Consider the following 27,848-nt stretch of genomic DNA (forward strand, 5'->3'; position numbering starts at 1 on the left):
CACCGCATGTAGTAGCTCAATGTATGCTCTAGAACATGCTTACAGAGCTATAAGGAATGGACAGTGCGAGAATGCTATTGTAGGAGGAGCATCACTTTGCCTGTGTCCAGCAATTTCCTTACAGTTTTACAGGTATAAGGAGATATATTCTTGTTGGATATAATATGAGCTACAGCAGCGTTTCTTAACCTTTTCCAATTCGCGGACCCCTAAAAAATCAAGCACAGTTTCAAGGACCCCGCTAATAATAAAAAAGACAGAAATTTTAGGACAAATTATTTGAGTACAAAAAAATACATTTTTATAAAAAATCAAATGTTCATAGATAAAAGGCGGACCCCCCCATACCCATACTCGCGGATCCCTAGGGGACCACAGGTTAAGAAACACTGAGCTACAGTACCAATAAATGTTCTAAAAGTTAATTTATTTCAACTGTGCTTTTAACATTTTTAGTCCAACCACAACATTAATTTACTTTTAGATTGGGTGTACTCAGTATGGACGGAAAATGCAAAGTATTTGATAAATCTGGCAATGGATATGCCAGATCCGAAGCAATTAGCGCCATCTTTCTGCAAAAGTCGAAAGAAGCCAAACGAATTTACGCTACAGTACTACACGCAAAAACAAATTGTGATGGGTTTAAGGATTCGGGAATCACCTTTCCATCTAGGAATATGCAACTGAAGCTATTAAAAGAATTTTATGAAGAATGTCAATCGGTGAAACCGTACGAAATAAGCTACATGGAAGCACATGGAACGGGGACAAAAGTGGGCGATCCAGAAGAATTACAAGCCATCGAGGAAGTGTTTTTACCTCAAAGAAAATCTCCTCTTCTTATAGGATCGGTTAAGTCTAACATCGGTCATTCAGAACCGTCTTCAGGATTGTCGTCTATTACAAAGGTAACACTAACAAACATACCACTCCTGAAACTCGCACTTCCATTTACAATAGCTTATTGCGTTTACGCTTTTATTAAAGACCGATTGTTAAACATTGGCATTTCCAAAAGGCAAATTTAAGAATCTGGTTGCTTTAAAAAGTGGTATTCTATAGTTGTTATAATATAACCAAATAAAATATAAAAATAAAAAACAGTTTATAACATTTGCATCAAAAACATAACAGTTTTTAGTTTAAACAGTAACTTATATGAAAATAACAGTGCATTTAAAATCGATATTATAAAATCTCAAGTTGAAATTTTATTACCGAAATTATGACGGGCTTTCAAATAAACCAGTCGCTAGTATTTTTTGATTTTTGAAGAATTCACAACAGTCGCCAGTTTTTGTTATGTTATATATCTGGAACCTACATATCTTGTAGGTTGCAGACATCTCATTTTAGCTTTTTCCTTTTTTCCCGTCTATTGTTAATGTTAGAGGATTATAGGTAGAGATTAGATTATAATTATTATACAACTCTATCTATATTTTTCCTATATAGAAGGATGTGACTAATAAGTGATAATCATTTAAGTCATTATCGCTTGGTGGCCATATTGTAATTGTCATTTTTTAAAATATTAATTCAGAAGTCACTTCTGTCAGTTTCACAAAAAATCACGTCAATGCTTATGGCAAAAGAAAGATTTGGTAAAATTTATTATAATAAAAATGTTTAAGATAAGAAGGATATATGTATTTATTTCGTTGTATAATCTTTTGAGTACATCTCGATGTTTCGGGATTATCCTTCTTATTTAAAGGGATTACCTAATACTTTTATCTGACACTCAATGCGACAACGGCAACACTACTCCTCCTTCAGAGTCGTAGTGTTGCCGGGTAACGCATTTCGTGTCAGGTAAAAGTATTATTCCGTAATCCCGAAACATCTTGTTACATTCGATCGTATTCCATGTATATAAATAAATAGAAATTTTTTTTTAATTAACTTTTCTTTGACCAAACTAATATATTTTTTATTTAATTTTTTTTTATAATTTTAAGTTAAATGTTATGTGTTATCAGCTGTTATTTTATGCACCCATATTTTAATACAAGTTGGACGAAGGCAATGTAGGTTTTGTGGTAAGTTTTATTTATATTTTTTTACACAGTTGTAGTTTGATAATATCGTATATAGTAGGCTTGGAAAAAGGTTAAAACTGAACCGAAACGTTAGTTATATAATAAACACTTCCTAAACCCAGAAAAAGTTTAATATTGACCAAAAGCCAAGAACCCTTTAAATAAAAAATAATAATATAAAATAATGTTATATATCATATTCATCATCATAATTTTTGTGGTCCATTTGTTTTCCGTTCTTTTTGCCAGGAGTCCTGCCCATTGTCATTTGAGGGATTTGACTCTGTGGATGACATCTATTACCTGGGTCTTTTGTCGTATCCACTCTATTTTTTACGGTCTCTCTTGGTTATTCCCAACATAATTTTGTTCCATTGAGCGTTGTGCGACTTGCAGTTTTCTTATGATGTCCGTTTTAAGTGCCCAGGTTTCGCATGCATAGGTAGAAAATGACTGGTAGTACACATTGGTCGAATGTTTTCTTTTAGATTATACATATAAAAGTAAATGTAAAAATATATAACAGTATATTGTTTTATTAGGAGTAAAAATAATACTTCCTGTGGTGAGGCTGCGTCTGACAAGCCTTAGCGAGTCCAACATACAGGCGAGACACAAAAAGTCATTTTTACTCCGAACCGAACATGCTATTTTTTTTCAAACGCCACTAATAATTTTTTAAACAATTTCAAATGTTCCAAATAATATAAAAAGATTTAAAAGTAATACCTTCTAAGTAATTATATTTTCCCTGTCTTGAGTTATAACGAGTTTCTGGGCTTTGACAAAGTATCTGAGGTCAGAGTCCGAGGATTTACAGAGGTTATTTCTCCATCTCCGATATCAGACGTACTAAAGTTTATGGCACGAACTCAGTGATGAGGTGTTCGGGTGTATCTCCATCTTCCTAACAGAATCTGCATTGGCCGTTGTTTCGTAGCTTCAATCTACTGAGGTTGCAGTGTCCTGTTAAGTGGCACGATTTCTGCGTTTTGCTTGTTAGTTTGTTAGTAACTTACACAGCAATGCCATTTTAGAAAGCTATATCATTCTTCGCTATCAAGTATAGATACTAAACCTAAACATCCTAAAAGACACAATTTATTTTATTAATCACGGGTGTTTCTCTTTTATAGGTCATCTTAGGATATGAAACTGGGTACATAGCACCTAATATACACTTTAGCAGTCCGAGAGAAGGTATAAAGTCGCTAATGGATGGTAGATTTAAAGTAGTGACAGAAAAAATGGAATTTAAGGATGACAGAGGCTTAGTAGGTGGGTAGAAACATGTATTCACGACAAAAATGTATTTTCTTAGTAGTAGTGGTATCCCATATAAACCAATCATCAGAAACTATGATAAATTTGCCTATTTAGGAATCAGCAGCTTTGGATTTGGCGGAGCTAACTGTCACATACTCCTCCGACATAATCCTAAGAAAAAAGTAAACCAGGGTAGACCATTTGACAATATACCTAGATTGATTTGTGTCAGTGGTAGGACGCCCAATGCAGTCAACATTCTTCTGGATAGCGTAATAGAAAATAATCTTGATATGGAACATATCAGATTGCTTCAAGACGTTTTTAGGTACTTTGCCTAAATTTACTTATATTATTCTAACTTTATCTTTTCGAAATTTACAATTTTGAAATTATATACAATATTATGAAGTTTACAACTGTGCTACAAAATATTCCTGGTTAAATACAAATAAATACATTATATGTATTAAATATTTTCAAGGTTTTTTACCATTTGTTGTTCTTCTAGTAAGAATATAAGTGCTCATTGCTATCGAGGTTATGTGTTAGCATCTAAATCTGGTAAAATACTAAGATCACAAACCTATTTTGATTCCAAGCCGACTCCTTTACTGATATGCTTTGGCGTTATTGACAAAGAATCTACAAAAAATGTTAAAGAATTCTTGGAAGTGCCCAATTTTGCTGAAGTTCTGGATAAGTAAGTCCTTATTTTTCCCTATATACTAGGTGCTACAAATTCTGGGTACGAGCATTGGTATCTCGGTAACCGTAATAGATATAACAAATTAGCTGATAATTTGTGAGATCCAGAGGCCAACTTAATTTTTATAAATACGGACCTGCAGTTTTTATTTCAGATTTTGAAAGAACTCGGTCTTCTGAGTACAATGATATGCTACACTAAATATTTTTCTTTGTTTCGGACATTTAAACAATTTATTTAAACTAATTTGAAGTCCGGCTCTGTTTTTTTTTAAATATTTAACTCATTCATCGTTACAATATTGATAAGCTTTTAAACTTAACAATGACGTAGCGTAAAACTTTGAATACGGAAAATCAAATGCAATAAAATAATATAAATATCATATAAACAATCAAATCATTCCCCGGAAGATGAATTGTAAATGGTAGAGCTGTATAATGGTCAGCGGGGTTCCTGGACCTGCCGCCAAGGGGTGGAGGGACATTACTTGACGCCATTTGTAAAAGTGAAATCAATACATTTCAACATTTATAATAAAAACTACAAAATGCATTCGGAAGTATAAGAAGGAATATGTTCAAAGAGCAATAAATAAAATTGAACAAAAAATAAATTTGTGCAATAGGGAGGGTGGTTACCAGATAACCCCAATAATATGTGTGTCAGAATGTGCAAATAGTTTTTTGACTTTCTAGAAAGTAACGACAGGAAAAATAAAATAGATTTTCAGAAAAATCCGTTTTTTTCCAAAAAACTCAGCAATCCTTGAAATTTTTAAAACTTTTTTGATGGCATCTTGATGAACATCTCAAAGCGCAACTTTGTCTCAATTTTACCATATTCGTATCTATTACGGTTATCGAGTACCCCGAATTCGAATCGTACCCCGAATTTGTAGCACCCTGTTTAAAAATGATGTTTTGTGCCTTTTTTGACTGTTGTGGCCGAAGTTCAATCACTTCAGAACAAAACACACAAGAAACAAATAAGTTTGTTAGTTTTTCACAACCACATATTCAACTGTTTTTATAATACATAGCTTTGTCGAACTAGTCATGACTCTGTGACTCTACCTCACGAGCAGCCACTAATAGAAAACACTTAACAAAATTTATACTTGCAGAGTACATCTGGTGCTTAAATTGAAGAACATTAGTATTATAAATGTAATACTGAAGGATAGCACCAAATCAATTTTTAACACGGTTCTTACTAATGTTGTGTTACAATTGGCAATTTGCGATACTCTAAAAGCTCTACAAATCGCTCCTACAAAAATCTTTGGCGTTAATAAAAATTTATCTCTGGGTGGCTTGGCATGTGGCTATTTTGATGGTGCTCTAAGCTTGGAAGAAGTGGTTGAGCTGGCTTATGTTATTGGTTCTATTATGAACGCCGCAAATAAAAGTAGTACTGCAGAATTGTATGAATTAATTCAGGAAGACGAAAAATATGGTAAGGTGGTAAGGAATATATTTAGATAAATATAAAATCTGAAAAAACGGTATATAAGTGGGTGAAAGAATAACTAGCCTTTTGAATGAATTGCAAATTTTGAAAATTTTGCTGATAATTTCACATGTTCTAGTGTTTTACTGTGAATAAAAATATATTAACGAAAATAATATAAGTTTCATAGTTTTCGTACGTGACCGAGACATTTAATAAACATCAATGTAGAGATTTGATAGGTTTATTAAATACTAACAAAAAAAATTAGAAACACACACTTATTTAAAGAGAACATACTATAATTGCTGAGGCAGCACTGATTGAATTTTTGTATACTATTATTTTCATGAAATTTAGCTATCCGATATATTAGCTGTAAAATTATATGACATTTAACACTCATCTTTTAGCAAGAGATTTCGAAAATATTTTGGATATTATCATTCCAAAGCCGAGAATTTTAGGCGACAATGTAATTGTTGAATCATATCCTGCACAAATTGATTCCACCTATATCGTGAATTCATTAAAGTGCGACGATATTCCACAAAAAATCAGAGATTCTGTCAAAAAAACAGGTATTTTATTTGAAATTGGAAATGGTGAAATAAATGGTCTATTAAAGTCTTCTAAGAAGAGCGCATCTGTAGTAAGTCGAGGAGGATTAAATGAATTCCTAACATCCATTGGAAGGTAATGTATATATTTGTTTAAAGATGTTTTATTTAGTGCTTCATTAAAATAAAACTCATGTCAAACCTATATTTTTTATATCATGTATGCAGCCGCATCGGAGCGCATTAACAAAATCTTCTCACTTGGAAGTGGGTTCGGAAAAAAAAATTATTGCATTCTTGCGTTCGGTAATGCAAATCTAGTTACGACAATCAATAAATCATATCAGATATTACCGAAGTTGAAAATGAAGTGGAAAATAAGCACCAAATATCCCACCAATGAAGAAAATATGCGTAAAACTGGCATTAAAAAAAATAAATGATTTAAAATCGGAAAATAAGCAAAATGGCACAAGAAAACTTAGCCACAGCATCATATTTTGTAATTTATGTGTAGGTATATCATCAAAATATATCTGCCATCAAATATTACTTATGGCAGAATTTCTAGAAATCCGCGCTCTAATCATCAGACCTTAGTCAAAAACAGCGGTTCGATTAACTTTATATATAAAATAAAAAATGAAGATTTACGGCCACTAATATAGCATTTAACATTAAGTTTAAAACTAGTAATGATAAACTAGTATTAGTTTTAATCATCTGTTAGCAAAACGTGCGTCCAGTGCAAAAGTAAAATGTTTTGGTGTATTGTGGTGAATTAATGTTATATTTATTGTACTTTAATGTTTTAAGCTTTAAGGTTTGGTTTCTCACAATTTATTGTTCCATAGCTGTGAACAATACTAAACACTCTGATTATGAATTTATATATTTAAATCTAACTTTATAACTAGTATTTTCCATAATTAGTTGACTTTTTTTAGAAAAGCTACTATAATTAAGAACGTTATTGAGATATAACTGGCATTATTTTCTGTCTCGTCTACCAATGGCTATTCTCAAAATTTACTATTCAGTGTATGCTATAATTTAAATCCGATCCAAGAGAAGCTGGGTCTAATTGTAATTATTGTATTAATCTAATTTAGTGTGTCATAACACTTATTGAAATTATTAAATAGGATAAAGATATACTTTATTGCAATATAAACCAATAATATTAAATCGTTTAGTTATCATAGTCATTAGAAATGTTATATGGGGGGGGGTAAAATTAACACAAGATCAAAAAAAAAACAAGGACGCATCCTCCTCCTAGGTGCCTTCTCTGTTGAGGTTGGCAATTAATATGGCGTATGACTCTCTGTCCAGAGCTTGGTGAATAAGACTGTTTCCGTCGGTGTGGGTCCAATCTCTTATGTTACGTAGCCATGATTTCTTTTTCCTCCCTATGCTACGTTTTCCATCGATTTTTCCTTCTATTATGAGCTGTATTTCTTCATGTTCTGACTGCCGCATTATATGTCCAAGGTAGGACAAGTCTTTTTGATTTTAATTGTGCCTGTTAAGTGTGGACGAGTTCTCATTCTGTCTAAAACTTCACAATTTGTTGTTCTGGAGGTCCAACTTATCCTCAGCATCCGACGATACATCCACATTTCAAAAGCATTAAGGCGTTTGATGTCTTCTTGTTTTGGCGTCCAAATTTCGCATCCATATTGAAGTAGGGGTCATATACAGGGTGTTTCAAAACAAATGCGAAAAAATTCAGGGGGTGATTCCTTGTTAAAAATAAAGGGTAGTTTGCTTCATAAACGTTCGGTCAAAAGTCAACCATTAGGGAGATATCGCGGTACAAAGATGGCGGAAAAATAATTATTTAATTTTTTATCTTGAAAACGAAAAGAGATAGGCTAATGAAATTTTATTTAAGCATTACTGTTATGAAAACACACTTTCTGGTAATTTTTCACTTTTTTAAAATGAGTGGAAGGGGTTGAAATAAACTACCCCTATCATTCTTGTTAACGAAATTTAAAGAAAAATCTTATCAAACACTTGCAAAAAGAATTAATTTGGATAGTTTAGTTTGTTTAGAAACTTTTTTATCTCTTGTGTTTTTTTGATAAAACTCACCGATTTGAAATTAAAAACTAAAATGTAAAGCATTACATGTCAGGACAAAAACATTTTTAGATAAAAAAAAAGGCTTCGGAATAATTAATCGTAAGATAATAACGTATTGCAGTAGAGTAATGTCAAATAAAATAATATTAGAAACATCCTAAAAAGTGACAGAGGCGACTAGATTTTTTTCTAAAAAAATTACAGCAGCCCACTAGATTCTTTATCTAAAAATGTTTTTTGTCCTGACATGTAATGCTTTACATTTTATTTTTTAATTTCAAATCGGTGAGTTTTATATAAAAAAAACAAGAGATAAAAAAGTTTCTAAACAAACTAAACTATCCAAATTTATTTTTTTTTCATGTGTTTCATAAGATTTTTCTTTAAATTTCTTTAACAAGAATGATAGGGGTTGTTTATTTCAACCCCTTCCACTCATTTTAAAAAAGTGAAAAAATTACCAGAAAGTGTGTTTTCACAGTAATGCTTCCATAAAATTTCAGTAGTCTATCTCTTTTCGTTTTCAAGATAAAAAATAAAAACATTATTTTTCCGCCATCTTTGTACCGCGATATCTCCCTAATGGTTGACTTTTGACACAACGTTTATAAAGCAAACTACCCTTTATTTTGAACAAGGAATTACCCCCTAAAGTTTTTCGCATTTGTTTTGAAACACCCTGTATAACATTTTAATGTTCTTAGCCTCGTTGGTATACCTATTCTGGGATGGCACAAAAACTTCCGCATGTTGAGGAAACCAGCCCTAGCTATTTCTATTCTTCTTCTGATTTCTTTAGAGTGGTCTAGCTGGCTGTTTAATTCCCTGCCCAAGTAAGTATAACTCCGCGTGGTTTCTAGATGGACGCCGTTTACCATTATGTCGGTATTTTCATTGTCTTGCGGATGTCTGTCGAAAATCATAGTTTTTGTCTTGGCGGTGTTAATCTCTAGACTCATCCTGATACTTTCTTCTGTCAGTTTGTCCATTAGGGTTTGCAGCTGGTCTTCGGATTTTGCTAATACCACAGTATCGTCTGCATATCTTATATTGTTTATAATTTTTCCATTTATTTTAGCCCCTTCTGGACAATTTTGAAGAGATTTTCGGATTATATATTCGGCATAAACGTTAAACAATAATAGTGACAATATGCATCCCTGTCTAACACCTCTTTGTATGTCTACGTATCTTGTATTTCCTTTTTCTGTTCTGACACAACCTTTGTGATTCCAGTATGTGTTCCTTATAATGATAATATCTCTCTCATCCAAGTCTACTTCAGTGAGAACTTCTACTAATTTTTCGTGCTGTATTCGATCGAACGCTTTTTTGTAGTCAACGTAACATACGTACAGGTTCCTTTGGACTTCCATGTACCTCTCTGCAATTAACGTTAAACTCAGGATGGCTTCTCTTGTTCCTGTCCCCCTTCTAAAACCGTATTGTGATCTAGTAAGGAAATAATCACATTTGCTGTATATTCTATTGAATATTATTCGCATAAAGATTTTCGCTGCGTGGCTCATCAGACATATTGTTCTGTGGTCTTCGCATTTCTTCGCTTTATTCTTTTTGGGTAAGGCTATGAAGGTAGATATTACCCAGTTTTCGGGGATTGTTCCAGTTTCATATACTTTATTGAAAAATTGGGTCAGAATTTTGATGGCATTATCGCTTATGTGTTTGAAGTGCTCTGCTGTTATTTGATCTTCGCCCGGTGCCTTATTGCTTTTCGTTACTCTGATTGCTTTGATGACTTCATCTTTCAATATGGGTAGATGGTCTCCTTTCTCTATTTTTGGATATTCCTGTTTTCTTCTCGCATCTCCGAACAATTCTGTCAAATAGTTCTCCCATATAACCTGTTGTTTACTGGGGTCCAGTTCTATCACGTTATTTTCGTTTGCGATTGCTGACAGATGCTTGAGTTTCCAAAGGCCGGTGCTTGGGTTTCCAAAGGACGCATACTTACCAGTAATATATCGGGACTATTCTTGAATTATTGTTCCCGAGCACTAGTATATTTATGTAATTTTTAAAAATATTGTATACTTTTTTTATTATATCAACACCACTACAAAATACTCACTGTACTATCCGATCAAAACATCTTAGTTGTTTAAGAAAAAATGAGGACCATAGAAGTTTGAGAGTTATCTTTCAGAATATGTTTTTGTAATAAGTGCTTATCATAATTCTATGAATTGTGAAAATACCGATATTAGCCTTCATTCAGAACCTCGGCATTAGTGGTTTCAATTACACTTTATACTATTTAGTTTATGATCATTCACAACTTTTTTCTACTAATGAAAATATCTACCACTAATTTTGACGTTCCGAATGCTTACATTAAAATTAAAGGAACAAACTTCCACGCTATTTGAAACCACTAATTTATTCCGCTAATTTGGAGGTTCTAAATGAAGCTTTAAATTTTAATAAAAAATAGAGTATAAGATGTAACCAGTTATTTTTACTCAATAGATTATACGAGCTAGGTGTTAACCCTCAACTCCAATACTTATATCCTAAAGTGCCGTATCCGGTCAGCAAAGGCACACCTATGATTTCTCCGTCCGTAGGCTGGAATCATGAAAAACGTTGGTCCGTTCGTTGTTCAGATGAAAATTCTCAATTATTCGAACAAAGAACAGTTGTAATTTATATCAAATTACCTGATTTTTCTTATTTGGAAGGACATGTAGTTGATGGTATGTATATTTAAATTGCATGATAATTTCTCGGAGAAACAAATAACTGTTACGTAGCCAGTAACAAAAAAAAGAACTTAGTTAAACATTTTAGTAATATACTATAAATAAGTAATATACATACTGTGTGTTGCATCTTCAACCTGAACATCGGAAATCCCATGTAAATTTTAAAAAGGATTAGTAAGTTTTTCTCATTTTATGTTCATACAAATTATGATGAAACTTTTTAAAGAATTTCTTATATATTCTGTGAAGCGAATAACTTTGAATTTGACAGTTCCCGCGGGCTTTTCTAGTGTTAATTTTATTAGGTTAGCAACTTGCGGCCATGCTGATGCAATGCCGTCTCTAATAGAACAGCCTCACTTGACTATGGCTGAAATCGCACTCCATAGTCAATGTAGATAGTTTTAGTGTTAAGAATAATAATTTTAAAAAATATGTGGTCATCTTTTGACAAGTTTATATTAGTTTATTAATTGTAGTAAACATTATGTGGTGTGTGGTGTGAATATTTTATATGTAATTTTTTGGATTATATTCGACACTATTTTTTTCATATGATACAACACTGTTGAAGTCTATAATGTTCCCGAAACGTTTTTTTTAAACCAAATAAAAATAATGAAAAACCAAATGAAAACTTAATCAGCGTTTTTCCCGAACCTAAATCCCAAGAAAATCAAAAATTTTAGAATAATTTTACATATAAAATGACAGCGATCTTTATTTCATAGCCATCGCTGACGCCTTTTTTTTTATGATATTGTATTATTTGCAAATATAATTTTTCGAACATTGATACTTGCAAAATATACATATAAATTTTGTGAATGTAAATAATAATACATCACTATTAGTAGATATTGAATGTTTTTTGTTAAATTATATCGATTTTCAAACCCCAAAATTTAAAATATATTTTACATTTTATCCATTATCTGATGTACCTATTCATTATTTGTATATTGTAAAACATTTGCTGCATTTGTGTGTTTCATAGTTTATTTGCCAAAGTATTTATTACTATAAATAGGTATATGTATTGTATTTATTAACTGTATATTATGTATATTTCATGTAAACTATATCATTTTTAAAACACAATGTTTATGAATGAACATGTATCAATAACAATGTATCATGAATACATGTTTTCCATGTATTCTACAACATATTTATTAATCCGTAGTATCTAACTAGCGTGACGTCATCAATCTCGCTCCTAGGTTGTTCTATTAGAGACGGCATTGGTCTGATATTTAGAAATGTCAAAAGCTGATGATATTTTACTAATGGCAATTATGACATTTTGTGTTGATTTTTGCAAGAAGAGGAAGAAATGTCGCTTGTTTTATTATTTTCCTTTTCTATTTCACGAAAGTAAAAAGAGTTACCTATCTGATTCGTTCAGGCACTCAGTTTAAAGAATATCAGTAACTTTTTTGATAGAGGGATTTTATATTTGCCATGTTGGTAAAAAATAACGGTCAAAATATAAAGGTATTCATTTTATAGACTATATACAGGGTGATTCTTAACCTATACGCATAAACTTGGGAAATTATTGGTGATGACAAATAATGTCTAATAATGAAAAAAAAATGTTAGTAAAATATTTTTAGATTCTGAAATATTTTGAGTTTTTTGTTTCATAAAAATTTATCAACTTTACCAGTAATGCACATTCAATTTAAGGGAACTTACGTTTTTTGTTTTTATTTCAAATAGTTTGTTATTTCCGTAAATAAAAATATTTAGTGCACATTCAATTTAATGGAATTTACGTTTTTTGATTTTATTTCAAATAGTTTGTTATCTCCGTAAATAAAAATATTTTACTAACTTTTTTTTCATTATTAGTCATTATATGTCATCAGCAATAATTTCCTAACTTTATGCGTATAGGTTAAAAATCACCCTGTATATATATATACGGGATTTTTGATTCGACATTGAGAGTCCATTAATCAAGCATACAACTACTGCTGCTTTACCGTTCGCCTTCGCCAAACCTCTCTATCAAATGCATCCAGTTCTTCCAGCTCTCTGGATGCCATCGCTTGCCTGATTGTGTTGTTCCACGACCTTCTTGGTCTACCTCGCTTTCTTCTTTGTGGAGGACTCCACTGAAACAGACGTTTCGGCCATCGATCTTCCGGTATTCTTAATAGATGGCCAAACCACTTGAGACCTCTGATTTCGACCCTGTCTATAATGGTCTCTGTAGCATTCATTCGGTGTCTGATCTCTATGTTGGTAATTCGGTCCATTTTTGATACACCTGCGCTCCTTCTGAGATAGTCCATTTCGACCGCTGTAAGTCTCCGTTCCATTTCGGCTGTTAGAGCCCATACTTCGCAACCATAGCATTTTTGGTTCGAAGAGAGAGATGCTGATCCCACCCACAATGAATTTAAGCATCCCACTACTCTCTTGCCAACTTGAATGCAGAGTTTAATTTCGTCCTCTCCAATGCCCTGTTTAGTCACGATTGACCCTAAAGAATTTCTTTTTTTAAAGAATTTCTTAAAATAAAGCAACTTGTTGATTTCCAATAACTTGTACGAATTCGTTTTAGAGTTATGAGACATACAAAACCTACAAAGATACTAAATTAGGAGAACATTTAAAATAATCCAGTAGATACATATACCGGGTGCGTCTCAAAAGTGGCTCACCCCTATAACTTTTTTATTCTTTCAGATAAAAAAAACGAGATTTAGTATGTTAGTATATGGAATAAATTAGGATTGATTGACGTATTCAATTATTGTTTTTGGTCACTTCTTGTTTCACCGAAAATGACTACATCTTTTGATTTTTAAATGGCATCCTGGGAATATTCATTATTCATTAGAAAATGACACTCTGAATAGAATAACACATCATGTGTCAACTTTCGCATATATGGTTTATTTCAAGTTGTAACAGGCGGTTCATAATGACAATTTGACTGGAAATATCAAGTGTGTGGTATCAAATTATTCGTGAAAAAATGCTTTTCCCAAATATGCTAATGGACCAGCTGCGTATATCATATGTCAAATTTTGATATTTTCGCTTAAAAAAAAATTGTATTTTAAATTTTAATCTAGAGCGCCATGGCTATGTTAAAAACACTAACTTATAATCAAGGAGCATTGGAAAAATATATTTGATTGTCTAACGTTTTTCGTGTCTTGTCCTGGTCGGTTAACAGATGCCTAAATCGTGTTTTAATCATATCTATTTTTTTTTCAAATAGAACAGGGCACCTGCACATTAGCATATTAGGAAAAAGCATTTTTTACGAATAATTTGGTACCACACACTTGGAATTTCGAATCAAATTGTCGTTATGAACCGCATGTTACAGATTCGATTAAACCATATGCAAAAATACGAAAAGTGATAATAATCGTTATTATTAGTAGTAGGTAAAAGAAATGGTAACTTATTTCTAAAATCATCAGAAGATAACTATCGTATAATCTTAAAATTTTACTTTTAGGAAGAAATCTGTATCCAGCTATGGGATATTTATTATTGGCTTGGGAAGCATTGGCTGGTACTTACAGACTTATGTTAAAATATACAAAAGTTGTGTTTGAGAACTGTCGGTTTATAAGAGCCTGTTCCGTTTCGTCCACACATGGATCTCTGTTATTATATCTGCGTGTTTTATTTCATGCGGTGTCCGGCAACTTTGAGATTAGCGAGGGTAAGTCATTTTTTATTAGTAGGTAATGTAAAATGTAGAATGCAACATGAGTGGGGGATTAATCACTACGACCTTACAGATCTATTGTGTCCCTCGTTCTTGAGTTATAACTAATCCTACAATTTTAGGACTTTGACAAAAGCCAATTTCCGAGATAATTTTACAAAGGGTAGTTTTCCGTCTCCGATATCAATCGTACCACAGTTTATGGTACGAAGGGTTGTCCTCTCAGCGCACTCAGTGATGAGAAGGTATTCTGGTGTTTCCCCATTTTCCCACAGAATCTGCATTTGCCGTTTCTTTTTAGCTTCAATCATACTGAGGTGTTTATTGAGGAGACAGTGTTCTGTTAAAACCATGACAATCCGAAGATTGTTCTTACTTAAATAAAGAAATGTATTTGATTTTTCGCGGTCGTAAGTACTGAAAAACTTATTCTTTGTGTGTTAGACCGTTGCAGGATTCCCACTCCAGGTTACTGATGGAGTCTTCCACGTTCTTGAGATCCATTTTTCTGGTTCCAACCGTTCTGGTCCAGTTAGTGGAGCGTTCGTTTCTTTTCTAGCTAGATAATTTGCCTTCTCACTCTGCTCACTTGCTCTTTATTACTAATATTTTTTATTACTAATAGTTTCACAAAAAAAATACTTTTTGATCATCCTATACTTATATTTATAGGTAACTCAACCATTGTAACTTGAAGGATAAAACTAGCTAAAGGAGATGAAGCTGAATTTACGCCACTTCCGTTGCCAGCTGGTGTGTCAAGCACAACTGCACCTTATATGTCAAAAAAGGACGTATACAAAGAATTAAGACTGCGTGGATATAATTACAGGTATTTTGATATTGAGGTTTGCCAGAATATTTCAAACTCATATTTATTTTACCAGCGGAAAATTTAAAGCTATTCAATCTACTGATATTAGTGGCCAGGTTGCATCAATTGAATGGGATGGAAATTGGGTCACGTTTATGGACAATATGCTACAAGTAAAACTTCTACAAGGAGACACACGGTTGCTTTACGTTCCTACGTTTATATCTAGACTAAGTATTGATGGAAAAAAGCACATCGAGATGGTAGAAAGTCTAGGAGAAAATCCCAATGTGCCGGTTTATGCCTCCAAACAGGCGGGTGTTATTCAGTAAGTATTATGGTAAAGGGTAAAGACGAAATGTATGATTGTAATTAAATAAGTAATGTCAAAATAAAATTAATATGAAATACACGACTTTTCAAAAAATTATAAACACAAGAAAAATATTCTATATGGGTCCAACTGGAAGTACTAAATTATCTTGATCGTCCAAATTAGCGCTGACAGCAAAAAAGAAATGTTGACTTAAAATAGTTTAATTTTTAGATCTGGAGGTATAGAAATTCGTGGTTTAATTGCCAGTTCCATACCTAAAAGAAAAAATACGTGTATTCCAGTACTAGAGAAATATATTTTTCTATCAAATATGACTAATCTGAAGTTGGAACAAGCTGTAAGAGTCAATATGCAAATACTATTAGAAAATATTTTTACCCTTCAAGTAAAAGCTGTGGAATTAATTGACGAAGCAACGCCAGAAGAAAATAAAACAATTGGTAGGTTTATACATTAATTTTAATTTGTACATTTTCTAACAAACACGTTAATATAAGTAATACGTAAATGGTTTTAGCAAAAACTATATAGATTTTTCTAAAATCATTTATTACCAATAATCATTAATATACCCAGAAACACAAAAAATAGTATTTTCATCATTTTCATCATTGAGAATTACGGTCCTCAAATTCATAGAAATAATAAAATTATATAACAAAGAATTGATAGAATTCATACCAATTTTCCATCAGACAACAAGTACTTTTCTTGAATATGTAGAACGCTCTGAGGTTTATGATTATTGTTAGTTCCCAGTAGTTAGTACGCAGAAAAAAATCGTGGATGTTTGAGAAGGCTCGAAAGGAAACAATTATGTTTATTTTGCGACGTGTCGGGACTTTATTATCGCTTCTTCAAGCACTTAATATATGTTTTGGCACCTGAAGAAGCAGCAATAAAGTCGCGAAAAGTCGCAAAAAACATAATTGTTTCCTTTGAAGCCTTTCCAAACACCCACGATATTTATTCTGCTCTCTGAGGTTTGTTTTCCCTAAAAATATTATTAGGACTGTTGCAAGCATTATGAAATATTAATCTCGATATTAATTATCCCAACAGAACGGTATAAAAAAAATTAATATTGAAGTTATAACAGTTACTTCTTCTACTACTTTACTATATCATTAAAACTGAAAATTTGAAGACAAAATATTTTTAGGTGACACAGTATTCGACGTCCTCGCAGATCAACCACTAATTCAACCCAACATAACCGTCCTTAGTAAGTCTGAGTTAGTAGTGAATAACGTGACAGTAGAGGATAAGAAGCTGCTCACTGAGGTTGACTGTCAATTGGTTATCGCTTCACGGCTCTTGGAAAGACCTAATGTAAGTTCTGAGACTCCGATTAAATTGAGTTATTACTTCGTTTTTATTTTTTTAAGAAATATGGTTCTATTGAAAATATATTCTTGTCGCCCTTGGTGCAGAAGTATCTAATATAAATTGTTTTAGATATTGACGCTGGCATTGGGATCTCTACACACTTCTGGGTTTATACTATCCAGAGAATCAAAAGATCTGGATCATTCTACTTTTGATAACGACAATATCTCTACGATTACTGTTTATACAACGGCTAATGAAAAATTGATTTTAATGAAACCAGTATCTGAATATAAACCACCCAGGATAGAAATATCAGCATTAGACACTGAATTTTCGTGGCTCCCAAAATTACGTAGTTTTTTGGAAAAAGAAAAGGATATTCTTATATATGTCGATAAAGAACCTTTTAACGGAATACTTGGATTCTATTCTTGTATTCGCAGAGAACCAGGTAAACTATTTCTTATAAAAATGAACTTCAATAGCAGTGAATGTCTTTAAATCTGGCCAAGTATAATCAAAAATGAATTTTGCTCGGAAAGTCTATTTAACACTAAATACTATTCATCCACAAACAAAAAATAAAAAAAAATTCTGGGAGTTTTACAGCATGAAGTGATGATAACTATCTATTGTTGAGAAGTTGAAGTGCCTTTTTCAAGACCTTTTTAATAACTAACCGTACTGAATACATTTTAAGGATATACTGGGTGCGTCTCAAAAGTGGCTCGCCCCTATAACATTTTTATTTTTTTTTATTTTGACGTATTCAATTGTTTTCGGTTAGTTTCTCTTTCATCGGAAACGACTACAACTTTTGATTTAACTGAACAAAATGACACTCTGAAGAGAATGACATATCATATGTCATTCTATTCAGAGTGTTTTGACATTTTTGAATATGATTTATTTGAAATTTTGCTTTTTCCACGAATTTTTTTTTCCACATACGCTAATGAGCTACCCATTGAGTGGAAAATATTGAGATCTATGTTACCCGATATTTTACCGTATGATCGAAAAAAATGGCGTCCAGTTGGCTGGGAATTGACGGTCGATGACATTTCCCATATAAATTTACATATAAAACGACAGTGATCTTCATTTCATAGCCATTGCTGATGCCGTTATTTTTTCGATCATACGGTATAATATTTACAACCTACCACTAATTTCACTGAGCGTCAATTTTGCCGAGTAGAACGCGGTTTTGCTGCACTTGAATTGCTTATGCGTTCTTTTTAATTGGGTATCCTCTATTCTCAAGACTCCCAAAGAATCATAATTTTGATCAGAGAAATTTTCAGAGATTTTAAAATCAGAAAAATGCTGTTTTCTCCATCCCCATAAGCAAGATAAACCTTCCTTTCAGCCAAAATTTTTGTGTGTGAAAATCCAGACTGAAAGATCTAGTTGTATAACAGTGTATATAATAGTTTTAATCATCTCTTGATGGTACTAACATAGTTAGGAAAACGCGCGCCCAGCGTAAAAGTAAAGTGTTTTGGTGCATTGTGGTGAATAGTGTTTTTATTTTGCTGTTGTAAACATCAAAGGTTTCAACTCTCAACTGTAATAATAGCTGTATAACGTCAACTTGATTGTATCTTTATTTTGGAGAAATGTCTCAAAAGCTAAGGAATATTTGCAAACTTCGGAATAAATAAAAAAATGCCTTTATTGTCAAAAAAATTTACAATTTGTAGACAAAGGTAAAGTAAACAAATAAAAGAGAATACAAAATAAGTATACAAATTCCATTGTCAGTCTTATTGTTTAAAATAAACATTTACAACGACAAATACAAAAAAATACAATGTCAAAGAATAAAAAAATAAAAATAATATTCAAAAATATTTAGTAAGTTTATAGTAAATATAGTAATAGCAAACATTATACCAGTGTTTAGAAGGTCAAATTCTATTATCAAAATATAAGTGATTTACGGCGTAGAAAGCCTTGTTTAGTAAATAAGATTTCAATGCTTTTGGAAATGAAGAAAATGATATTATGGATTTGATTTCAAATGGCAGGTAATTGTGCATTTTTTTCGAGTTGTATAATATTGAACTTTTAACTAACTCTGAGCGTGGGGTAGGTAGATAAAGATCTTGTTCCGCGTTCCTGAGTGGATAAGTGTGAGATAGCCTTTCTTAAGAAGCTGATACATGCTGACGTATTAGGCAAACGGATCTAAATATAAATAAGGAAGGAAGAGTTAATTTTTAATTTTTTTAAAAAGTCCTGACACTAAATTCTGCTGTTTAGTCCCAGTGAATATTGAACAGCTCTCTTCTGGAGCTTAAAAATGCGGTCAAATTGAATCGCACAACACGTACCCCAGAATGGAAGGCAAAATGTCGATGTTTTCGTTCTTCCTTTATACAGTACTTCTAATTAAATAAAAATAGTTATAATGATTGGAAGACAATAATTATCAACGTTATATACAATTTAATTTTTCCTCTATTTAGTTTATTTTTGGTTTATTTGGTGTTAAATATTGTAGTATGGATAATAGCTCACAGATGACAGTAATACACTTAAAATAATCTAGAATATAATTATTGACATCATATACTGTATAAATCATCTACAGTCAAAATAATATAATGCTAAACTAACTTTATAACCTGCCATCTAATGATATTCTTCATTTTATAGGTGGTCAAAATGTAAAACTTCTTTTTGTACTCGATCCTTCTGCACCAGATTTTGCTGTAAACTCGCCATTTTACGAATCTCAATTAAGAAAACAATTGTTTATAAATATTTACAAGAACGGCCAATGGGGAACTTATAGACATATGCTTTTCGATAAAAGCAATTCAATCGAGGCTGAGCATTGTTATTTGAATTCATTAGTAAGAGGCGATTTGGGCTCGTTGAGGTGGATGGAAGGACCAATTTCATCAAATGATGTGAGATTAGAAAACCCTGATGAAGACATTGTGGCCGTAAGTCAAAGCTACTCCATTTTATTTCAAGAAGTTTCCGAAACAATAAACAATTTTAGTACTCTGTTTACAAGTAAAGTCCCGATCAGTAGTAAAGATTTTTGATTTTGGATTATTGCCTTCATTTATTGTACAATAACTAGTTTATAATTGAGTCATTTTAATGTTAAATATAATATTTTGAAGAATGCTGTATTGCCTTGCGATGTTGCTATCATATATGATATACAATCGAATCTCAAAAGAAAATCTTTTATGAAATATTTTTGAAATATGAAAAACATAAACACAAAGAATCATATAATTTTTAATTAATAAAATATATAATTTTAAGGTATACTATGCTTCGTTAAACTTTAGAGACGTCATGACTGCTACAGGAAAGATAAATGTGGATACAATTACTAGAGAACGAAGGGAACAAGAATGTGTTCAAGGCTTTGAGTTTAGTGGTCGGTTAGCAAGGTAAAGAATATTTTTAAAAATATAAATTTAAAATTAAATAGATTTAATCATATGGATTAGTTTGAGTAAAATACTGTATCTAGTCTACCCATCATTATGATCATTAACCAGCCACTAAAGTAGGCCCCCTTCGTTTGCTTTCATAACACCCTATCTTGAGATATTTGCATCCAGTTACTGTGGATACGTCTTAAGTCGTCATGCCATCTGGTTGGAGGACGGCCTCTGCTCCTGAATGCATCATGTCTTGGTCTCCATTCCATCTATTATTTTCTTCGTACATCGGTAATCGTTTAGCCTTGCAATGTACCCTGTCCAACTCTAGACTATCAAATAACGATAATAATAATTATTTATTTTCAAAAACAAGACAAAATTGTGTAGAAAATTAGTCAAAATAGCATTACAGGTTAAGTTAATATGATGTGTTGCTTGCTGAAAATCGTTCTTAAATCTAGTGTTAAAACCATGCATTTGACATTTTGTAAAATGTTTGTACGTGTTTACTTAAACTCATTTTGATTTTTTTTACAAGAAACAAAAAATATAGTAAATACCTTATGATCGAATAAAACGGCGGCCAGTTGCCTTGGAAATGACGATCGATGACATTTCCCATATAAAATGACAGCGATCTTCATTTCATAGCCATCGCTGATGCCGTTTTTCTTTCGATCATACGGTATTGTATTTGTATTGTATTGTATTGACTAAGAGTGGGTCCCGTGGGACCCTCCACTGCGGCCGCGAGGGCCTTGAATAAAGGCCGTATGATTTAAAGAGGGCCACATCATACGGTACTAGAAGAATTATTTTACAAAAAAAATCGGTCGTAGTTGGAGTTGAAAAAAATACTTCTACTAAAATTTATGTAGGGGTAGGAGTAGTTTCCACCCTTCCAGTACTTTTTCATGATTTTTGAGAAAACCAAATGTTAAAGTACTTAGCAAAGCATAGACTCTTAAAATATCTGAAAAAATATGTTTATTTTTTGAAAGTTTGATGCCCTCTAGCGGAAAAACAAACCACTTTTGTATAGAGGTAAATTGTGTCCAATGAACTTATTTTGATTTCAAAAATACGTAGTAGTTCTTTGTCCACGGAATATGGGACACCTTGTATAAGAATTAATGAAATACTATTCCTGTCTCTTGGAAACTTCCAAAATCCAATGATTGGTGATCATTGCCTGGTCGAAGTCGTGGTCATGCAAGCGGTATTTACCATTTTTTTATGTATTTTTTCCAAACGGGCCTTGCTATTTAGTCATCGGCCAGATTTCTGACATGGCTGGCTTATTACTTACTTAAGTCTACTAGACTTTATTTGTTTTCTTCTAGGTATTGAGGTGTTGACCCAAAAATAGTTTTTGCAGTCAATCATCAAGATTTTACTTTTATTCTCATTTATCTGTAGGTCTACTTCATTACTGACATCTTCAGTATTTTGCAAGATATTGAGTAGTTCTTGTTCTGATGTTGTTGTTAGACTAGTATCTTCAGCATAACCGAGGTTGTTAATTTTAATACCCTGAAGAGTATTAAAACTTAATATTTTATCTTTACAGGTTGGCGCACCTCATTCGCCTTGGTTAATTATACAAAAACGAAAAGATGTAGAAACAAAATATTTTAAGAGTATATGTGAGAAGACAATGTGCATAATTTAAAATTATTTTGAAATGTACAGGGTGTGTCAGAACTAAGATCCATTTTGGTTAGGGCATATGTTCATAGAAACTTTTTGTTTTATTTTATGTAGAATCTATCACCGCAGTTAGATACACTATTTTGTTGACACCCTGAATAGTATTATAATAATTAATATTATGAATTGATTATATTTTGATTAAAATGTATTAAAACTGTATTTTACTCAAATATGTTACAGTGGCAAGAGAGTTATGGGCATGGTATCCAACGGAGCTTGTGGCTCGTATTGCAAAGGCGACAAGTATCTTATGTGGGAGGTTCCAGAAAACTGGTCTTTAAGGGATGCTGCTACCGTTCCTGTGACTTATGCCACAGTTATATACGCATTAGTGTTGGTAATACCTTTTTATCAATATTGTGTAGCAATCTCTCTCTTTGCTCGTATGGGCAATTATTCAATTTATTGCAATTAATCCATTTCGTTATAATTTGTCATAAATCAAATTATAATTTGTCAAGAATTATCATAAGTTTTAAACTTAATTTTTTTTCTGTGCTTATACATTTCCATAAAATTTGATTATAACTCATAGTTATTGATCAACTTTAATAATCAAAAAGAAAAAAAAATGAAATAATTTCAGTTATGTTTAATAATAATTTAATATAAATTGGTGCTGTTTTTTAAGAAAGCGAATATTAAGCCAGGGGATTCTATACTAATTCACTCTGGTACTGGAGGTGTTGGTCAAGCTGCTATAGAAATAGCCCTTGCAAATGGCTGTACAGTCTATACTACAGTTGGCAATGAAGAAAAACGAGACTTTATAAAGAAAAAATTTCCACAAATAAACGGTAATGATAAATTTTGAATTCGCAGAAAATTATAACATTAAGTTTTTCTCCATTATTTTATTAAAAAAAAACTATTATAATGAAGTAGAAGTTCACTAAGAAAGCTTATTTGTCTTTTAGTTAGTTCTTTACAAAATTACACATATCTATTAAAATATGAGTCAATATTAGTTTTAACCTGACCGGACTCGCTAAAATTTAGCATCATCAGATGAATATAAATAATGAGATGAATTGTGACAATGAATTTAATCATCGGCTGATGATACTAATATGATTAGCGAAACGAGCATCCAGAGTTTTAACCCTTTATAGGTTGATGGTCGCTAAATCGACTACTTTAATTTAACCAATTAATCAGTCGCGTGGAAGTGTATTTTCGCCCAGATTGTTTGCTATTTTTATTTTTATGCGCGCTTTGGCCATTTAATCAACGTAACAAACAACAACGTTCAATAACGTAAGCGGTTGAATATTCGACCAGTGAGCATTGGTGACACTGAGTTGGTTAGCTTGTAGCTGTATATCATATAGGTAATAATTGTCGTCTATGTATTTTCTACGCAAATTTTGTGTGATAAAAATTTAAAAATATAGAAACAAATGTATCTGTGATGTGTATTTCTTTTTATTTAGTGCACCCAATTTACGGGTTGGATGGTATTTTCTAAAATCGTTAACATGTTCTGTATATTTTCGATCATTTCTAATAGCATGCCACTTTCTCGAAAAACATAATTTTATTTACTTGATATGGGCATATTTTTGAGCAGAGAGCTAACAGAGATAATCAAAATGAACTTACTTTTTTTTTTTTACATTGGATGATACATATATTATATACATTAGAACATTACATATTATCTATTTGCTTTAACAATCTCTGTTTAAAAAGTCAACCACCACCACCCTACTTCCTTATTTTTGTTAACTTTTTGAAAAATGTTATTAAGGAAATATGTTCCCTTTGTGCTAGTTTATAGATTTTTGAAGTCAATTTAATCAAACTAGAAATTAATTAGTACTGCCCTATAAAGAATTAAATAAATGGCTGTTTTTATTGTGGTTGATTTGTGGAGATTTTTGGTGACCTAAAAAATAAATCCTAAAATAACACTAAAACACACGTAGAATAAACACTTAAAACACCGCGTAGAACAACACAACTAAAGGATACACGTAGAACTAGAAATAAACTAGTTTGACTGTAGATACTAAAATGTAAAAAAAACATATAATTTATTTCTTTCCAGATGACCATATATTCAATTCAAGAGACACAAGTTTTGAAAAAAAAGTAATGAAAGCTACAGAAGGTAGAGGAGTTGACGTTGTTTTGAATTCGTTAGCTGAAAAAAAGCTTCTTGCCTCAGTTCGATGTCTGGCAAAAGGCGGACACTTTTTGGAAATAGGAAAATTTGATGCGGGCAATAATAATCCTTTGAGACTTATACTTCTCGAGAAATCTGCCAGTTTTCACGGTATTTTTCAATTATGATTAATATATTCAACGTAGTGTTTTTAAAAGTTTAAAGTTATACATTACAATCATTTGAATCATCAGTCATCAATAATCATTATACTAAAAATAAATTACTAATTATTTGATACTAACGACTAGTATGACATTATAGTAAAACAGTTTTTTTTCAATAACAAGGGACCGTCCTCTGCCGGAAACAATGCGACCCGTGAGGCCTATTGTATTTGTCCCCTTTCCTATTCCCCATTCTCCTATCCCTGTACCCTGCCCCAACTTATGCAGGTTCTTGATAGGATGGAAGCATAGTTCCTCCGGTTATAGTCTAGCTTTCACAAATAAAAAGAGTCGCTTGCAATCCAGAGTCTCGCAGTGACATATTATGTGGTCCGCTGTTTCAGGATCTTTGTCGCAGAGTCGCAAAGACTCCTTAATACAGGTTGAGATTGTTCAGGTAACATTGACAGTCGTGTGTGCTGTCAAGTGACCTGTTGTAATCCGCACTTTATTCCTGCTAAGCTTTAGCAGTTTTTTTGTGGTTTCGGAATTAGGTCCTTGGATAAAGGCGTTGCTGTGCCCCTGTGTGTTTCTCCAGTGGACATTCTGCTTTTTCCTAGTTTTAGTGCACTACGGGCCGTACATTAGGGTATTCCCAGTAGAGCTCTAAACTAAGATAGGATGCCCATGATCTTTGACTAGCTAGCTAATCGGCGTTTTTCGTTGTCGCTTGGATGCTGTTATAGCCCGGCCTCCAGCATAATTTAATTAATAATAAAAATAATAGTATATAATATATATAAGTCGGTTCAGAACGTTCTACGACGTTTTCCGACACCTAACCTCCACTCTTGTCTATTTAGCCAGAGATCATCATGTATTTCTCTATTTTCTAGTTCTTTATCCACACCTTCCCTCCAGCTTCGTCGCGGCCTTCCTCTTTTATTTCTGCCTCGAGGTGTCCACAGTAAAATTTGTTTTGGTATTCTGTGATCAGGCATTCGTTGCACATGACCAAACCATATGAGTTGTTTTGTTCTTATGTCGTCCACAATTGTGTGTTCTGCTCCCATAATCTCCCTTACTCTGTTGTTGGTTATTTGTTCTCTTTTTGATTTTCCAGCAGATCTCCTCCAGTAATCCATTTCGGTCGCTAATAGCATGTTCTCTGTTCTGCTTTTCAACTGCCATACTTCGCTTCCGTAAGTTATTATGCTTTTCACTACCGTATTATATATGTTCTTCTTATTAGCTTTAGAGATTCCTTGATCCCACAGTACACTATTCAACATAGATATTGCCCTTCTGCCTTGCATTATTCGATCTTTTTTTTTTTCCTCGATCTTTCGATTTTCCTCGTCGAGTTTTCCATCGTTAGTTATTTTTAATCCGAGATATTTATATTTGTCACAGGTTTTTATCACGCTTCCAGCCTCTAAGACTATGTTCTCTTGTGGCCCCCCTACAGTCATACATTCAGTTTTGGTGATATTTACCTCCAACCCCCATTTCTTATACTCCTCTATCAGCTTCCTTGCCATATATTCAAGGTCGTCGTGATATTGGGCTAGGACTATCTGGTCGTCCGCAAAAAATAGCGTGTATAGGGTGTCCTCATTTATTAGGGGGATTCCCATTCCTCTACACTTAAGCATCCATTTTTTTAGTGCTTGTTGCAGGTATATTTTGAATAGTATAGGAGATAGGCAACATCCCTGCTTGAGGCCTTTTGTAAATTTTATGCTTTCTGATAATGAGTCTCGTATTTTTATTCTAGTTGTGGTGTTCTGGTATAAGTTCTTAACTGCTTTAAGTAGGTTGACATTTATATTAGTTATTTCCAACGTTTCCCACAATTTATTTAATGGTATGCTGTCATATGCCTTTTGGAGGTCTATATATAGTAAATGTACCTCTTGATCTTTTGCCGTTTTTTTCTCTAAGACCTGTGTTATGGTAAACAGATGATCCACAGTAGACCTTCCCGCTCTAAAACCCGCCTGTTCTTCTATTTCTAGCTCTTTATATTCATTTTCTATTTTATTCTTTAGTATCTTTCCATATAATTCTACTTAATGTACTTGTCACTGCCAAGCCTCTATAGTTTGCACAGTCTTCTCGATTTCTTTTTTTTTAAATCGTCGTGATATATGAGGTTTTAAAATCTTTTGGTACTTCTGCGCCATCTATGCACATCTGGAAAAGTTTTGTTATATGTCGGTGCAGATTTTCCGTCCCATATTTTATTAGTTCTCCTGGTATATCTCCCGGGCCTGCGGATTTACCATTTTTTAAATTTTTACATGTCTCCCTTACTTCTTTAGTTGTTATTCTGAGGGGAGATGCGGCTACTGTTATCCTTTCTTGTGTTTCTTTACCTGTCTCAAAATATGTTCTGTTCTCGGTAAGTAATGTTTTAAAATACGATTCCCATTTGTCCATTGTTACTGTCGATATTATGTCCTTATTTTGATTTTGTCTTAATTGTTTTATCATTTTTCAGCTTTCAGTACTTTTTCTTTTACCCAGATAAGTATTGATTTTCATACATTTTCGTTCCCAAGCTTCATTTTTCTTCTGTGTTATTTTGCGTCTGACTATTGCTTGTATTTTTTTATATTCTACTTTATCATTGTCACTATTTGTATTTAAAAATTGTTGATATTTTTGTCTTTTTTCAGTTATAATACTTTCTATATCTGGATCCCACCAATATGGTTTTTTACTTTTAGTATATTCATAAGGTTCCAAGGCCTCCAGCGCAGCTGAGTGTATACTGTTTTTAATGTGTTCGTGATATATTTCGGGGTCTTCGAATCTTGTATTTATTAATTTCTGATCTAGGCGTTTTCTGTATAGTTCTTTTGTACTCTCATTGTCAACGCTATCTATGTTATACCTCTTTTGTTGTTATTTGTTGCTTTTTTGTTGTTCTTTGTCTTCCATATTTACATCGGTTCTTCTCGGTTTGTGTACTATTGTAGCTTTGAGTAGATTATGATCACTATCACACGTGGCTCCTCTATACACTCTTACATCTTTTACTTTTAGTTTGGAGTCTTTTCTAATGATATTATAGTCAATTATAGATCTTAATCCCCTTGTATTTTGTATCCATGTGTATTTGTGTATATATCGATGTTGGTAGAATCCATTCATTATTTTTAAGTCATTCTGTTCGCATAAGGTTATTAGTCGATTTCTCCGTTGTCATTTTTTGTATCTTCTCCATAGGGTCCTACAACTTGGCTATCTGTACTTTTGCCAACTCTGCAGTTCAAGTCTACTAGTATAATGATTTCTCTAGTTTTTCCCACTTTTGTTCTTTCGTTATTCAGATTTTTGAAAAACTCGTCTTTAACATTTACTAAAGAGTCATCGTTTATACCATATACCCCAAAAATAGT

At 32.5% G+C, this 27,848-nt stretch overlaps 2 protein-coding genes across 2 annotated transcripts in view; both read left to right on the top strand.

Moving 5' to 3' along the window:
• Window positions 1-19: 19 nt before the first annotated feature.
• On the top strand, window positions 20-15,119 carry LOC115876591 (fatty acid synthase-like). Its single transcript, XM_030892411.1, has 10 exons — window positions 20-132; window positions 485-911; window positions 3,182-3,323; window positions 3,426-3,639; window positions 3,796-4,014; window positions 5,147-5,478; window positions 5,886-6,168; window positions 10,614-10,840; window positions 14,337-14,546; window positions 15,007-15,119. The coding sequence occupies exons 1-10, from the start codon at window positions 20-22 to the stop codon at window positions 15,117-15,119; spliced, it is 2,280 nt and encodes a 759-aa protein (XP_030748271.1).
• Window positions 15,120-15,273: 154 nt separating this feature from the next.
• Window positions 15,274-27,848, top strand: part of LOC115876927 (fatty acid synthase-like) — a 33,867-nt gene continuing 21,292 nt past the window's right edge. Inside the window, exons 1-10 of the mRNA XM_030892976.1 lie at window positions 15,274-15,384; window positions 15,440-15,694; window positions 15,914-16,143; window positions 16,866-17,035; window positions 17,162-17,486; window positions 19,700-19,992; window positions 20,327-20,457; window positions 22,348-22,504; window positions 22,799-22,964; window positions 24,218-24,445. Of these exons, the coding sequence (XP_030748836.1) occupies window positions 15,332-15,384; window positions 15,440-15,694; window positions 15,914-16,143; window positions 16,866-17,035; window positions 17,162-17,486; window positions 19,700-19,992; window positions 20,327-20,457; window positions 22,348-22,504; window positions 22,799-22,964; window positions 24,218-24,445 (2,008 nt within the window). The 5' untranslated portion in view covers window positions 15,274-15,331. The remainder of the gene's footprint in view (window positions 15,385-15,439; window positions 15,695-15,913; window positions 16,144-16,865; window positions 17,036-17,161; window positions 17,487-19,699; window positions 19,993-20,326; window positions 20,458-22,347; window positions 22,505-22,798; window positions 22,965-24,217; window positions 24,446-27,848) is intronic.

The sequence above is a fragment of the Sitophilus oryzae genome, unplaced genomic scaffold (genome assembly GCF_002938485.1).
Source record: "Sitophilus oryzae breed Bouriz unplaced genomic scaffold, Soryzae_2.0 scaffold_1440_pilon_pilon, whole genome shotgun sequence".
Classification (NCBI taxonomy): Eukaryota; Metazoa; Arthropoda; class Insecta; order Coleoptera; family Curculionidae; genus Sitophilus; species Sitophilus oryzae.

Bases quoted from the DNA above. Each gene is read 5' to 3' on its own strand.
- LOC115876591 (XM_030892411.1), top strand. From the start codon at position 20: ATGTATGCTCTAGAACATGCTTACAGAGCTATAAGGAATGGACAGTGC. The intron at 3,324-3,425 runs GTGGGTAGAAAC...TTGCCTATTTAG, and splicing joins GGATGACAGAGGCTTAGTAG to GAATCAGCAGCTTTGGATTT. The intron at 3,640-3,795 runs GTACTTTGCCTA...AATATTTTCAAG, and splicing joins TTGCTTCAAGACGTTTTTAG to GTTTTTTACCATTTGTTGTT.